General features: G+C 51.0%; 1 protein-coding gene across 1 annotated transcript; it reads right to left on the minus strand.

Moving 5' to 3' along the window:
- Window positions 1-409: 409 nt before the first annotated feature.
- Window positions 410-13880, minus strand: Ifitm10 (interferon induced transmembrane protein 10). The gene is made up of 6 exons (XM_051192140.1): window positions 13827-13880; window positions 13289-13533; window positions 13073-13196; window positions 12905-12937; window positions 11957-12409; window positions 410-997 (listed from the first exon to the last, which is right to left on the minus strand). The coding sequence occupies exons 1-6, from the start codon at window positions 13878-13880 to the stop codon at window positions 848-850; spliced, it is 1059 nt and encodes a 352-aa protein (XP_051048097.1). The 3' UTR covers window positions 410-847.
- Window positions 13881-14126: the final 246 nt, after the last annotated feature.

Raw genomic sequence — 14126 nt, forward strand, 5'->3', positions numbered from 1 at the left:
CTTGGCCTTTGAACAGTGACCTTCAGTTGACAGGGGTCTCTTTCCCCATTTCAGGGGCTAAGTAAGTGAGAACCTGATTGTCACTGTGGGGTACCCAGACTGGCAGGGCTTCACCATCACTGTAGGATCTCCTAGATACCGCACATCATCCCTCCCACTCCATACATGCTGCCCGATTCTGTGAATCCTGTGTGGAGTCCCTCCTCCTAACACCCCTCATTTCACCATCTACACACCTGGCCGTCCCAAGACCACTTGATTTCTGAGCCTTGTACAGAATTAGCTGTGTGCAGGCCCAGGGGTCATGGGCTGTAAGGAGCATCTATCTGATCAAGGTCCCTGAACCTCCGGGTGACACCTAGACCCTGCTTGGAATCTGGACAGAAGCCGAAGCTGAGCTGGGCACGTTTTAATGAAAGTTCACAGATACAGGAGCTTGGAGCAGGGGTCACAGCTTCCAGGAAGTTGGGGTCAGGAGTGAGGGAGCCCTAGGAGCTGGCAGCTCCCATCCCGGGAGCTCCCACATAAGCCCTTCTTGCTGGGTGTCATGTCTGAGGAGTGCAGGAGCCTGGGTAGGGTGCATGGGTCAGGGAGGGCAGCCACTGGCAACCAGGCAGCATCATGAGAGGGAGCCTAGAGATCCAGTGACTTCAGGACAGGGGCAGGAGGCAGATAGGGTGGCTGGGAGGAGTGTGCCACTCCATTGGGCACTCGGCTTCTGGCGGCCTTGCTGCCATGCATGGCTCTGGGCCTTGGCAAAAGCCCATTCTGTTCCACACTCTCTGCATCCTGAATCTCACTGCCATCAGTCTCAATACTATGTCTTCAAGGCCACTGCCTGCTGGGCTCAGTAGTCAGTAAGGGGGTACCGCAGGAAAATGAAGATGAGGATGATGCAGGAGGCTGCCAGCGCAGAGCTGGTGATGTTAAACAGCCGCGCTGTCTTGGCGTCTTCCACGGCTCCGTTCAGGTCATTCAGGAGCTTCTTGTCCCTAACCTGGAGGTGGAAGGAGAAGGAAGAGAGGCAGAGGTCAGAAGAGGCAGTGGGTGGAGATCAGCAAAGAAAGAAAGACAGAGGCCAGTGCAGGAGGAGGAAGGAAAGGGAGTGGAGGCCAGCAGAGCAGAGGGAACTGTGGTCATCAGAGGAAGAGGAAGAAAGGCAGAAGCCAGGAGAGGAGGCAGGACAAAGGCCAGCATAGTAGTGGGGATAGAGGAACTGATAGAGGAAGGGATCCAGAAGCTAGTAGAAGGGTACAGAGGTCATCAGTGGAGGTAGACAGAGGTCAGTAGAGGAGGGAGGTCGGGTGGTGGGGAGCAGGGATGTGAGAGTCGAGTAGTCTCAGCACCTCTGTCCTGCAAGCGCCCGCCTTTGGTTTGGGGAACATAGTCAATGAGAAACTCATCTCCCACAGTTTGTAAAGAAAATAGTGTCTAGTCAGAGGAGGAGCACAGGTACCCTGTGAAGGACGCCCAAGAATTTCTGTTTTCTTTTGGGCGACTGCTCCTGAGTCTGAAGTGATCTAACTTAAAAGAGGAAGGTGGCCCCGGAGGCAGCTGATGCATGGTGAATAGGACTGTGACTCCAGAGGCAGTGGGTGTGGGATGCGATGACATGTGTGTCCAGTGTACTGTGGTCAATTCTGCCTAGCTGAACATTAACTGATGCTGAGTGGACAAGGCATCCTAGGGAGATGGGGACAGAGATGGCCATTTCTAAGAAACTACTTGGTCCTGGCAGACATGTCTTAGGACAGCCTCCTTGTGCTGCATAATCCCGTGGGTCCTGTGGGAGCTGACTGAACATGACCCAGCTGAAAGCAGAGCCTGGAAGACGGGGTTGGAAGATGAGCACAGTGAGGGCATGGAGATTGCTATATTCACGAACTGGATTTGGTTGAAAGAAGGAATATGGGCGGACAGACGCTTGGCCTGGCTGATGCCAGGGTTAGGGAAGGGGCTACCTAAGGAGGAAGGGTGGTGGAAGGGAGAATGCGTGGGTAGGAATGGGGCTGGGGCATGGGCAACAGAGGACAACTGAAGCCTGCTAGGAGGAGGGATTGTTCTTCGGAAGGAGTGCTAAGGCAGGAGGTGTGCTATGGGTAGGCAGCAGTGGGCACACAGAGCAGAGAGGAAGAAGGGTAGGGCTGGGGTAGAGTAAGAGGGACCAGCAAAGGGCATGGAGGAGTGACTTGGAAGGTGCTATATGTGGATTGGATGAAGAGCGTATGGGAAGAATGGCTTGGGAGCCAGGGGAGCGAAGGTGGGAGTGAAAGTCTGCCCTCTGGTGCTTTGGGAACCAACATCCCTGTCACAAAGAATGAGGTGTGTCCCCGTTTACTTAGTTTCCACTATTTGAATGAAGTATTTGATTAAGTTTTATTATTTTCTCCAGGAAGTTACATTCTCTCTTCCCTTGGATTTAGTATTAGCCTACTTGTTTTTCCTCTATAATGCAAAACCCTTTCTGCCACCAATGCTTGCTGTAGACACTGGATTTCTAGCCAGTAAGATTCTATATCCAGTTCAACTACCCCACTGTGATCATGATCCAGGTGTTGTCTTTAAGGAACTTCCTCTTGCAAGCCCCTCCTCCAGGCTGCAGCTGTGCTAGGGAAACTCTTGGGCCTGAGTTGCACCTCTGCAGGAGTCCACTGGTTACTGCACACAGTTAGTGGGCCCTGTTGCTGTGCCTAGTGTTCGCCTGTGGTGTGGAGACCATGGAGTGTCCACCCCACAGTGGTGGGAAAGGCCATCATTAGTGTCATATTCCTGGCATAGCATCTTGCCCGTAGGCTCCTATGAGGAAGACAAAGGATTCTAGAACAATGCTGACTAGCAGAGGGTATACGGAAGAACCTTGGCTAACCCTTGTTATTTTTTTATTTTTTATTTTTTTTGAAGAAAATAGATATTTATTCTTTTACAATTCTGGAGGCTGGAAGGTAGCTATGAATACAGAAGTGAATATCAAGTAAACAGTATGTGGGCAGGTGACCCCTCTCTCTCTCTCTCTCTCTCTCTCTCTCTCTTACACACACACACACACACACACACACACACACACAGAGAGAGACACACACACACTAAGTAGCTTGGGCAAGTGGAGCCACTGGTGTTTTGATGTGACAGAAGAGACAGTGGGTGAATTTTGTCATATTCTAGACAAGTGGGATGGGATACATATGCACGCACAGGGACATATGTCAGATGGAAATAACAGGATAGACAAAGATATGAGTAGCTGCTTGTTGTGGGAGCAGGCAGGCAGTCAGATGAGAGAGAGTATGTGTGTGTGTGTGTGTGTGTTCTGGGTGAGTAGAGCAGGTGTTGTGAGGAGACAGAAAATATGTTGATTGTATAGGGTGCCTTGGATGATGGGAACTAGTAACATGTTTTTGTAGTTAGGGTGGACACCTAGATAGAAGTGTTCAGAATGGGTGGGGCAGGTGGGCAGATATGGTTATGAAGGTGTGTCAGATGTCTGGACTAGTAATGGTGTGTATTTGTGCATTTGTATCTTTTGGATGGATTCCTGATATGTATGCTGGATGTGTGGAATAGGTAGACAGACATTTAGGATTGTGCGTGGGATGGGTGAGAAGAAAGAGAGAGGAGGTTGGAAGAATATATCACTGGCTAATGAATGGGGGATGGGTACAGATTCTTAAATTCATCAACCAATTAGTCAGTCCATCTTCACTTAGTGCCTGCTCTGGCATCCTGGGTGTGTAATGGCAGCCATGCACAGCCCAGCTAGGTTCTGGTACGCAGCAAGGAACAAAGAAAAGCCTCTGTCCTCATGGTTCACAGACCAGGTGAAGAATCATAAAGCACAGGGCAAGCAAGGCAGGTATCCATGGGATGCCAGGGGCCGATGGTGTCCTGGGAGATCCAGTCAGCAGATACCCCAAAAAGACTTCATTGAGAGATCAGTGACAGGTTTGGTCCTATGGAGGCGGGGGGGGGGGTTCAGGGAGCACACCCGGTGCAGGGAGCAGAGCCCCATGGCGGGGTGGCTGAGGTCAGCTGGGACAGCCGTTGGAGGTCGGAGCACAGACAAGTAGGGAACAAGAGAAGCTGTTGAATCGATGGTGGGGCTTTCAGAGTGACACAGAGCCAGAAGGGAGGGAAAGCAGGACAGGCTCTAACAGAGCCTTTGGTTGAGGATTCGGGTCAGACAGGGAGGAGGCAGAGCCTGGCCTAGAGAAAGGGGGTAATTCATCAACCGAGGACATGGGTCTAGTAACATGGGCAAGAGCTGTGGCAGTGAAAGTGGGCTGGCGGATGGGTTCTGGATCTGTATTGAGGGCAGCACTACCAATGCTGAATTTAGTGTGGCGGATGTGACGTGATGGGGCTTGAGATGAGGTGGCCTTGAGGATAAACTAAAAATGAGTTACAGATGGAAAACTGGGAGGTACAGGCCAAGGAGCTTGGCAGCTCCCGGCACTAGTGAGAGCTGCTTTCTAGACTTATGGCTAGACATGGAGAGCAGCAATGCTGCTGAGTCTGGAGTTCAAGGATGGGGGGGGGGGCAGAGATGGGCATGTGAAAGGCATCACTACATGTGTGATGAGATCACATTGGACTGGCAAGGGGGGTGGCTAGCTCCACAAAGACGAGGAAATTGAACGGGAACAGTAAGAAGACTCGGGAGAGTGGACAGAGAAGCGAGAAAAAAGCTAAGCAGAACAAGGGAGGTGGGTAAGGCAGGAGCAGAACATTGGAGAAGCAACCAGAGCAGGAAAGACACACAGTGCTCAGTGGGCCCCAGAGATGACAGGTGATATCTGTTGTAGAAAAAACACAAAATGGAAGGCAGGTACTAGACGTGGGAAGTTGGGTGCGTCAATCAAAGTAAGTAGGGGAAGAAGATAAGGGCATTAGACGAGATGGGCAGATGAGTGGGTGGACAAATGGGCAGCCTTTTGGTGAATGTGATCCAATAGATGAATCCATGAAGGGAAGGGAAGAGAAGGACAGGTCCTGGGTGGGCAGACCAATGGGTCTCATCCTCCAGTGCTGAAGGAACAGGAAAGGGAAAAGAAAAGGGAGGCTGATGGGGACCAAATCGGCAGGAAGTGCTGAGCTCTGAGTCTGCACTCCACCAACTTATACAATGAAGGTTCTGGCCCCCAGTGATGGTAGGGGGCAGGGCCATTGGGTTGAGGCAGTCCTCATATAGAAGAGGCTCCTTCCACCATGTGAGGCGATGTGACTAGCCTACAGTCCAGAAGAGTACAGACTTGACTGGAGCCTGGCTGTGCTGAGGCCTTGTGAAGTTCCAATCAGCAGAACTGTGGGGAAGTCACAAAGTGTGGAAACTCTCCACACATGCAGACCAAAGCATGTGACTTAGATTTGGGGTTCATGACCAGCAGTCACCGACACATGATGGATGGACAAGGGAGGTGACATAGTGGGTAGCCAAAGGATACGTGCGTAACAGGAGGAAGGAGAGAGGCTGTAGGGTGCATGGATGGTGATTTTAGTGTGCATGATGAAACATATGGGCAGAGTGATGGGATGGGTATTTAGAGCAGACATGGCAGAAAGGAGTAGGCTTCACTTAGATAGAACAATGGACCAGTTGGGATGGGAAGGAAATACCTGGAAGTAGACAGAGAGGGTCTGGGGGTGTAGCTCAGTTGGGAGAGTATTTTAGTATGCACATGGCTGTTGTCCCTAGCCCAACAAACGAAGTGGAGAGTGTGCTGATACACACCTGTAATACTAGAATTTAGGAGGTGGAGGCAAGAGGACCAGGAGTTCAAGGTCATCCTTGGCTACATAGAGAGTTAGAGGCCAGCTTGGGGTAAGAGAATGAGGGAGGGAGAAAGGAGGAAGAAGAGGAGGAGAGGAAAGAAGAAAAGAGAACAGAAGAGAAGAGAGAACATCCAGGAAAGGAAGGCCAAGGATGGACAGACAGAGAGACTGAGGAAGCCCAGACCAAACCAGAACAAGAGTTCCTGCCACCCTGATGGTGATCTCCAGGGAGAATCTTATAGCATTGCATCTAGCTTCCCAGTTCGCTGCTGCCCCCCAATGGAACGTACTTCACAAGGTTTTGCTATCATTAATAAAAAATTCAATTTAAACCTGGGGGGGGGGCTGGGGCCACGCCTGGAATGTACTAAGAGCTCCACCATCACTTGATGTCTTATAGTTCTTGTTTTGCTGAACATGAGTGGGTGGCTCATCAGAAGTGAAAGATGAGGTAGACAGTGGTTGAGAGGGAAGAAGAGAGCAGTAGGGTAGACTAACAGGGGAACCGGTAGCAGAGGAGGGGGAAGAGAAAGGACACTATGTGCCCCGTGACCAGAAATGTGAATGAGTAGATATAGGTGTGACTGATATTTTGGAACCAGAAGGAAAAGAGTATATTGGGACATGAATGGAGGAAGCCCAAAGGCATGAACTGGCAGATTCCGTGTGGGGATGGAGGCTGCAATCCCAGCCACTCTCCTCCATCTTCAGAGATGACAGTGAGTGAGTTTTCTGGTGAGCTGAGTTTCCTGCCAGAGGAAGGCTTCTGTGGTCAGGGACTGTGTGGCCGGTCACTCCTCATACACTGGTCCCAGTGACAAAGTGGGGGTCTGAGAAGATGGCTCAGTGGATTAATGTATCTGCTATCGAGCTGAACACCATGAATTCAATCTCTGAGATCCACATGGTGGAGAGAGTAAACTCCTACAAGTTGTCCTTTGACCTCCATACAATACACATGAGTATGTATTCATGCACACATAAAAGTGTGTGATTTTTTTTTTTATAAAAGTGAATAGATTCTGAGGAATGGCATGAGGCTGACTTCTGACCTCCACATGCATGCTTGCTTATACACATGTGCATTGGCACACATACAAATATGTACACACACCCCACACATGGATATGAATACACACACATGCGACACAAGTGAAGGGAGATGGATTTAAAAAAATGTGGACATAGGGCAAGTTCTTGGTGGCGGGTGAACAGAAGGTAGAAGAGGCAGGTGGCCTGTGCGGAGTGGCAGGGTGATAGTGGGATGGAAGGACACAGGGGGCAGTACATGGATGAAAGACAAATGTGGAAAAGGGAAAGCAGGAAAATGAGTCAGCAGGCTATTGGGTGAACCGTTAGTAGGATTCATGCTTATGCTTGTGGGTTTTTTTCCTTCCCATTTTCTTCCTTTCTTTTCTTTTTTAAAGACAAGATCTTACTATGTAACTGAGGCTGGCCCAGAACTCTAGTTCCTCCAGCCTCTAACTCTCAAATGTTAGGATTTTAGGTATGCACTACCATATCTGACACACCTAAGGCGTGCCAGTGTCTAAAAATAAGAGAGGGCAGAACGATGAAGGAGCACGGGGGGGGGGGGGAGCAGAGCAGATGAGCACAGGGCTGAAATATGAGGTGTGCAGTTAGGCAAGTGAGTAGTGAGAGTGTGCAGCAAGTACACTCACAGCCACATACGGATCAATAAACTATTGGATGAGACAGACAGAGAAGTTGGGGGATAGGAGAAAGTGAAGAAGAAATAAGAGAGTAGATATTTGGGCAGACATAACGCCGGAGAAAGGATAAATATTAAAGCCTGATGGATTTGAATGTTGATAGATGCCAGAGGAAAATTCTATGCAGTCATGAAGGTTAGAATGAGAAGATGGACGAGTTCAGACAGTGAGGTTGAAAGGGAACTACAAAAGGGGAGAGAAAATTAATGTGGATAAATGGATGCATGGGTAGAAAATAGAAGAAAAAAGGATAGAAGGATGAATGAACTGAGGGCAAGAATGCAAATGAGGAAGGTGAGTGGCAAAAAATGCAAGCATGGCTACTTGGTATGGAGGAGTGATGGAAAGGAGGGAGGATGTGGCAAAGCATGGACAGATGGACAGCAGTGCTGATGGGTGAAGTGGGAGTGTTATGAGAAAACGACCTTAGAGACGGTTAAGGTTAGTAAGGATGGAATGAGACAGTAGAGGAGAGAGCCAGAAGTACAAATGATTGTGTGTCAACAGGTGAGTGGAAGGCTGATGCTGTCTGGATGTAGTAAACAGAGTGAAGAATAGATTGATAAAGCCAAGGACCACTTAATGAGGGCTATCTGAGAAACTCCAGAAGGCCTCATCATCTGTTAACATCACAGAGTATATACATAAATCGACTATGTGATGAAGTCTTACCTGTTGTTCCCTAAAATGTCATTCTACTATCTAACAGTGAGAGAATGGCAAGGTGGCTATATGCATGGATGAATGAATAGATGGAAAGGTAGAGGGATGAGTTGTGAATGTGTAGAGGGGTGAGTGCATAAATAGTAGAGTGGGTAAATGGATAGATAGGTAGATTTGCAGATGAGTATGTAGGAGGTGGATGGTAGATGAGTGGATGGGTGGGCCAGTGGATGGGTTGACAGGCTGATGGGTGAGTGTGTGGATGGGTAGAAGGGTGGATGGATGAATAGTGGGGTGGGTGAGTAGATGGATTGTAGATGGATTAAATGGGTGAATAGATGACTGATGGGTGGGTGGGTGGATAGATGGATGAGTGGGTGAATGGATTTGTGAGTACATGAACAGATGATAGGGTAAACAGGTAAATGAATAGCTAGGTGTGAATGAGTGTGATGTGGATAGATGGATACTACATGGGTAGATGAATGCATAATGAATGGGTGTGGTGTAGATGGATGGATGGGTAGATAGATGGGATGGATAAGTGGGAGGATGAACAGCTGAATTGGTGGATGTATGGATTCGTGAATAGATGGATAAATAAGTAGATGGGTGGATAAATGAATAGGTGAATGGGTATGATATGGCTTGGTAGATGGATGGATGGACAGGTGGATGAATGGGTGGATGGATGGGCTAATAACACTGATATTCAAAAGGATGAAATAGATACATACAAACAAAATCCAACTAGAACCAACCATCCTAACCTATTCTTTCAGGCTTTCCTGTCACAGGAGGTCCCCAAGTCTCCTGAGCAGATCAAGCATCAGCCACATTCTGGCTGCACTGCAGTCCCTCTCCTGCCCTTCACACTTCTACTCACCACAGAGGATGTCCCTGCTTAGTATCTGCTCCTTTCTCCAGATAAAACTTTCCCCTTGTCCATCCTTCAAGGGCCACGGAAAATGCTGCCCCCCCCCCCGAAGCCCTTACCCTGACCCCTACTTGGCCCCAATCTCAGTGTGATATTTTCCTTTTCAAAGATACTAGCTTATATGTCCCCCCTTGATGACATCCTCTGTTCAGCCAAATAATATCCTTAGACCTCCTCCATGATGGTCACCATGCTTTGGATACTGGAAGGGTGGTACTGAGGGTGGTTCAGGCAGATGTGAGCAGGGAAGGGAGGCCTTAGAAGCTCTTTAGGAGAGGCACAGGCTTCATACTAAAGAGAGGATACCTGCGAGTCAATGTGTGCCCACACCTCAGTATTTCCCCAGGAAAAGGGTGATGAGGGGCCTTGAAGGGACTTGAATACCAAAATTGTGTCCTGGGAACCATGGGCTATGTAGTTATGAGGCAGTGTACAGAGACTTGATTTACTTGATCTTGCTCATCCCTAGACACAGAGCAGTTTGCATGGAGCTCCCTGACCCCATGTGGTTGGAAGAATGGACAGTGGCCTGATGGGAGATGTACAGACAGGGCAGGCAAAAATGCCATCATCTTACACCAGCCTGCCAGCCCACCTGATCACATGATGGCCTGAACAGTGTTGTCTCTATTGTGAGCAGATAAGGGGAAGGGCTCAGCAAAGAAAGACGGCTGGAAAACCAGCCAAGTCCTCCTGACCCCTGGTCCACCTGCTGTCCTTGGACATGCTTGTATTGGGGCTGCATGAGTGGCAGGTGCAGCTGGTCAGGAGGCTGCAGCTAGATACACAGGTGGACTGATTTCCAGGCATCAGGTCAGAGTTAGCCTGGTCTATGCTGACCCTGCACATCCGTCCAAGAAGCCCCAAGGCCTGTCCAATGTTCTGTGGGAAGACCTCACAGAACAAAACAAGGGAAAGACAGTAAGCCTTCTCTCCTCTCCAAAGTGTCAACCTCACATCCCAGTACAAACCTATAACCATCCAGAAATGCGTGACCTACCTACAACCCACACCAGATGGGCTACCCTGCCCAGCCAGCCGGACACAGCCTGAGCCAGGGGAGGAGGGGACAGCTCCCAGGCCAGAGCCCAGGAAGCCATGCCCAAATCCCCAGTCTGTAGACAGTGCAGGGAAAGAGGGCACCAGGGGAGGCTGTGTTCCACTAACAACCTGGCAATGGTGCCCTCTGCCTGGCACTGCCCCAGAGAACAGAGCTGAGCTAGCCTTACGACATCCTAAGTCCCTAGGTCCCCTTCTCATGCTGCCTCTCAGCACAAGCATGCACACACACACACATACACACACACACACACACACACAACCTGTGGTGTACTTATATGCAAACACATATTGACTCACAAATATTTGTATGCACATATATTATACTCAAAGATGTGTCCATTCATGATATATACCTAAATGGATGTAGGCATGTGACTATGTTGGTATCTCTCACATGCAATTGAACATACATTTCTATATATGTTCATGCACACTCACACACAGTTGCATCTGCTCACAAACATGCATGCACATGATTGCATGCATACAATTACACTCAGACATATGCTCGGAGTGACCACTCTCACATCCATATAAACAAACCCACCCATGCAACAGACTCAAATGTACCCACTCATACTCTCCACACATATAGTAAATTACACACATGTAATCTCATGCTCTCACAGACATGATCACTCACATACACAACTCCCATGTGGCACAGCTTGATATGAGGAACCCAGGCTAGGAAATGAAGGCATGAAGATGGTGTGATATGCTGAGCATGAGTCATGAAGAGGAGGGCTAGTCATGGGATGCAGGACAGGGTGGGGCTCATGCCTGCAGATGAATTGTGGGCTTAGATGCCTGGGCATCCTTCCTCTTGGGTCAGTCTTGTCCCTACTTTTTAATCTCTGCAGCACCCTGCTACTCTCTCAGCCCTTGGCACCCGTCCTTGCTGGGCAGCTGCAATCTCTGGACTGTATCTGGCTTGGGCCATTCAAGTCTGGGCTCAGGAAGTGATGATCTGTGTAAATGTGAGCCAAGCCCACAGGATGAGAGGAGGGCACCCAGGCACCCTGTTGGTGGGGCTCTAACAGTTCAAGGATGCTCAGAGCTGAGCCACTCTGAAGCCATCTATCACAGCTTTTCTCAGCCCCATTAGTGTGTTCATTTCCCTCACTTTGCCATGGGAAGGGATAGGAGTAGGAGTAGTTGAGGGGTCCACAAGCTTGCTATGCTGTTCTGTTCCCAGTCACTGACTCACAGTGTGAAGGGGAGTTGGTCCTAGAAGTTGTAGCCATGGAGGTGCAGAGTGGGTGGGGATGAGTTTTCCAACCTTCCCTCTAGGCTAGCCTTTGGTCTTCCACCACATACCACATACCAGCAAGGTGCCTGGTAACAGATACCCTGGGGAGAGGCTGACATAAGAGGTTCTGCAAGGGCCCTGAGACTACCCCTATGCTTTTCACAGCCACAGGATTTCAAGTCCCTTTGTCTCCATGTAGTCTCCATCCCATTTACCTGGGTGTGGCTACTGGCCATGTTGACTCCTATGTCCCCTGGCCAGAGGACATGATCTTGAGCTCTGAGGGCCTACTACCAATGGCTTAACTAAGCTAGTTGTGCAGAGCAGACAACTGTACCCCACTCCCCAAGCTGAATCAAGCTTTCTCAGTTTAGGAAAGGGAAGTGGCCCTTTACTGCAAGTCTAGACCTGACCAGCAGACTTACCTTTCTGAATCCACAACAGATCTCCTGGCTGGGCTTGCATGCTCTGCCCTGGGTTCCACTAAAAGACATTCCATCATGCTAGCCCCATTAACCCTGCCCCTCCCCCACCCGGGCTCACTTTGAGGGAGTAGGCCAGAGCAATGAAGCCCAGGCAGCAGAAGTTGAGGTAGACGAAGTTGAAGATGGACCACAGATAGTAGTCGTTCACCTCCGTGGTGTCCGGGTAGACCTCGATGACTGTTGTGGGGTTCGTCATGGTCTTCTTCTCAGCTAAGTGCTTGCAGGCCTGGGGAACACCTGATGCACGAACGCTGTCAGTCTTGCTGCTTTTAGATTCCATGGGGAACAGAGTGGGTGCCATGGGGGGTGAGGCTGAAGGCTCAGGGGCCGGGGCCGCTGCAGCCTGCAGGGCAGGAGGCTTGGAAACACAGGTGAAGCAACCCTTGGGTGAACCTGCTGGTGGCCTGGGAATCCAGAAGGCCCCGTCCAGGGGGACTCGGGCTTCCTGGGTGCCGTCCGTGGTGCTGGCCGAGGCTCCCAGCAGGGCTGGGCACTGCCTGGGGCCCTGGGCCTGGAGGGAGGGACAGAGTGAGCAGAAGCTGGGTCCTGAGCGCCCAGCAGCATCTACCCTGGAGTCCTACAGCATCTCCCTTGCAGCCCCATAAATGGCCTTCGGGAGATGGAAATCCCTGCGAGCTTGCCAGCTGCCAGCCTGCCTGCCACCTGCCTTCCCCCCCCACCCCCAAGCCAGCCACAGCCAATACCAAAGCCATTCGCAGTAGCCTTGGCAAGCATATAAGGGCTTTTCATTGCTTTGCCATCTGCATCCACCAACACACACAACAACACCCCCTCAGCACCCTGACTGACACCCTGTTGCGAAAAAGCAGAGCGCTCTGCATCCTTGTGCATTCCCATTCGGCTTTCAGACCTACAGTGACACTGCTCCAGTCACCGACTGGCAGAATGAATAGCTCTCGCAGAAGCACATACACACCAAGACGAACACAAACATCATCACCGGCTGAGCTCTCCTGTCCCAGCACACCCTCGCGCCCAGACGCACCAGGTAAACAACTGCCCACCAAGACGCGCAGCACTATACACACTGCCCCATAGGCTCAGACACATCTCCAAAGGATACACACAGGTGCAGGACTCCAAACTCGCGCACATCCCCCCCCCAAAAAAAAACCCGGCAAAAAGCGGCATTTGACATCTTACAAGCACACACCGTCACACAGATCCACTCACCTTCCCCCTGCCCCCGTGCCACAAACAGACCCACAATGACACCCAGTGAAATGGACACTTCCAAGAGACAGCTAGGTGCTGGACCCCTGAGCCACTGGACGCACCTGACACCCGCGAGGAGATAGTAGGGGGCTACAGCCGGGCTGGGTGGTCCCTAGTCTGACCCGGGGCAGCAGCAGCCACCAGGACTGCTCACCTACTGGCGACTCGGCGGGCGGCGAGTGAACCAGACCCCTGCGCCTCGGAGCGCTCGTCCTTCCTCTGTCCCGGACCGCTGTCTGTCCGCTGATCGCGTCTCAGCGGCCCAACCTTGGGGGCAGGGAGCGCGCGGGGCTGGCGCCGCTGCCTCCCCCGCTGCCCGCGCGCGCTCCGCAGCGTGCCGGCCGCGGCTGCAGCCAGAGCCTGACTCACGGCAGCGTCGCAGACACCTCCGCCTCCTCCCTAGGGAGGGAGAGGGCCTATGAGCAAGGAAGCCAGGACCCCGGGGAGTCGCGAGCTGGGCGAAGCTGGGACCCCCTACAACCCATGAGTTGGGTGGTTCCCATACCCACCGACTAAACAGCTTTTATCCCAGCCCACCTGTCCTCACTCTCTTGTGGGTCCTCAGGTCTCAGGAAAGTCGGTCTGCTGAGCACTCCACCTCGTTCCCAAGGTTGATTCCCTTTCTCTGAGCCGATTCCTTCTCCCACTGAGCCTTACTAGCTCCAAAACCTGTGTCTTCAGAATCCCTTTACCTCGAATCTCTTCCTTTGCCCTGTTGAGTCCCACCTGCCACCATCAGTCCCCATGGTAATCCTTGCCCTTTCTCCTTGAGGCCCTGTCCTGATACCAGCTTTCCAAGCTCCCACCCACCTCTTCCTTGATCTGCCTAGCAGAGCTCCATCCTTACTACTAGCTAAGCCCCTGCCTGAGCTGGTCCAGTCCCCATCCCTAATAAGGCTTCCTTTTGGAGTCTGTGGGTCCCTTGAAGCTTCCAGACTGTAGATCACAGTTCCTACCCAAATGGGATGCAACACACCAAACTCTAAGGGAAT

This window comes from Phodopus roborovskii, unplaced genomic scaffold (assembly GCF_943737965.1).
Source record: "Phodopus roborovskii unplaced genomic scaffold, PHOROB, whole genome shotgun sequence".
NCBI classification, from domain to species: domain Eukaryota; kingdom Metazoa; phylum Chordata; class Mammalia; order Rodentia; family Cricetidae; genus Phodopus; species Phodopus roborovskii.

Bases quoted from the DNA above. Each gene is read 5' to 3' on its own strand.
- Ifitm10 (XM_051192140.1), bottom strand. From the start codon at position 13,880: ATGGGGACTGATGGTGGCAGGTGGGACTCAACAGGGCAAAGGAAGAGA. The intron at 13,197-13,288 runs GTGAGCAGTCCT...CGCGGGTGTCAG, and splicing joins GCCCGCCGAGTCGCCAGTAG to GTGCGTCCAGTGGCTCAGGG. The intron at 12,410-12,904 runs GTGCGTCTGGGC...CCCTCCCTCCAG, and splicing joins GGTGGGCAGTTGTTTACCTG to GCCCAGGGCCCCAGGCAGTG.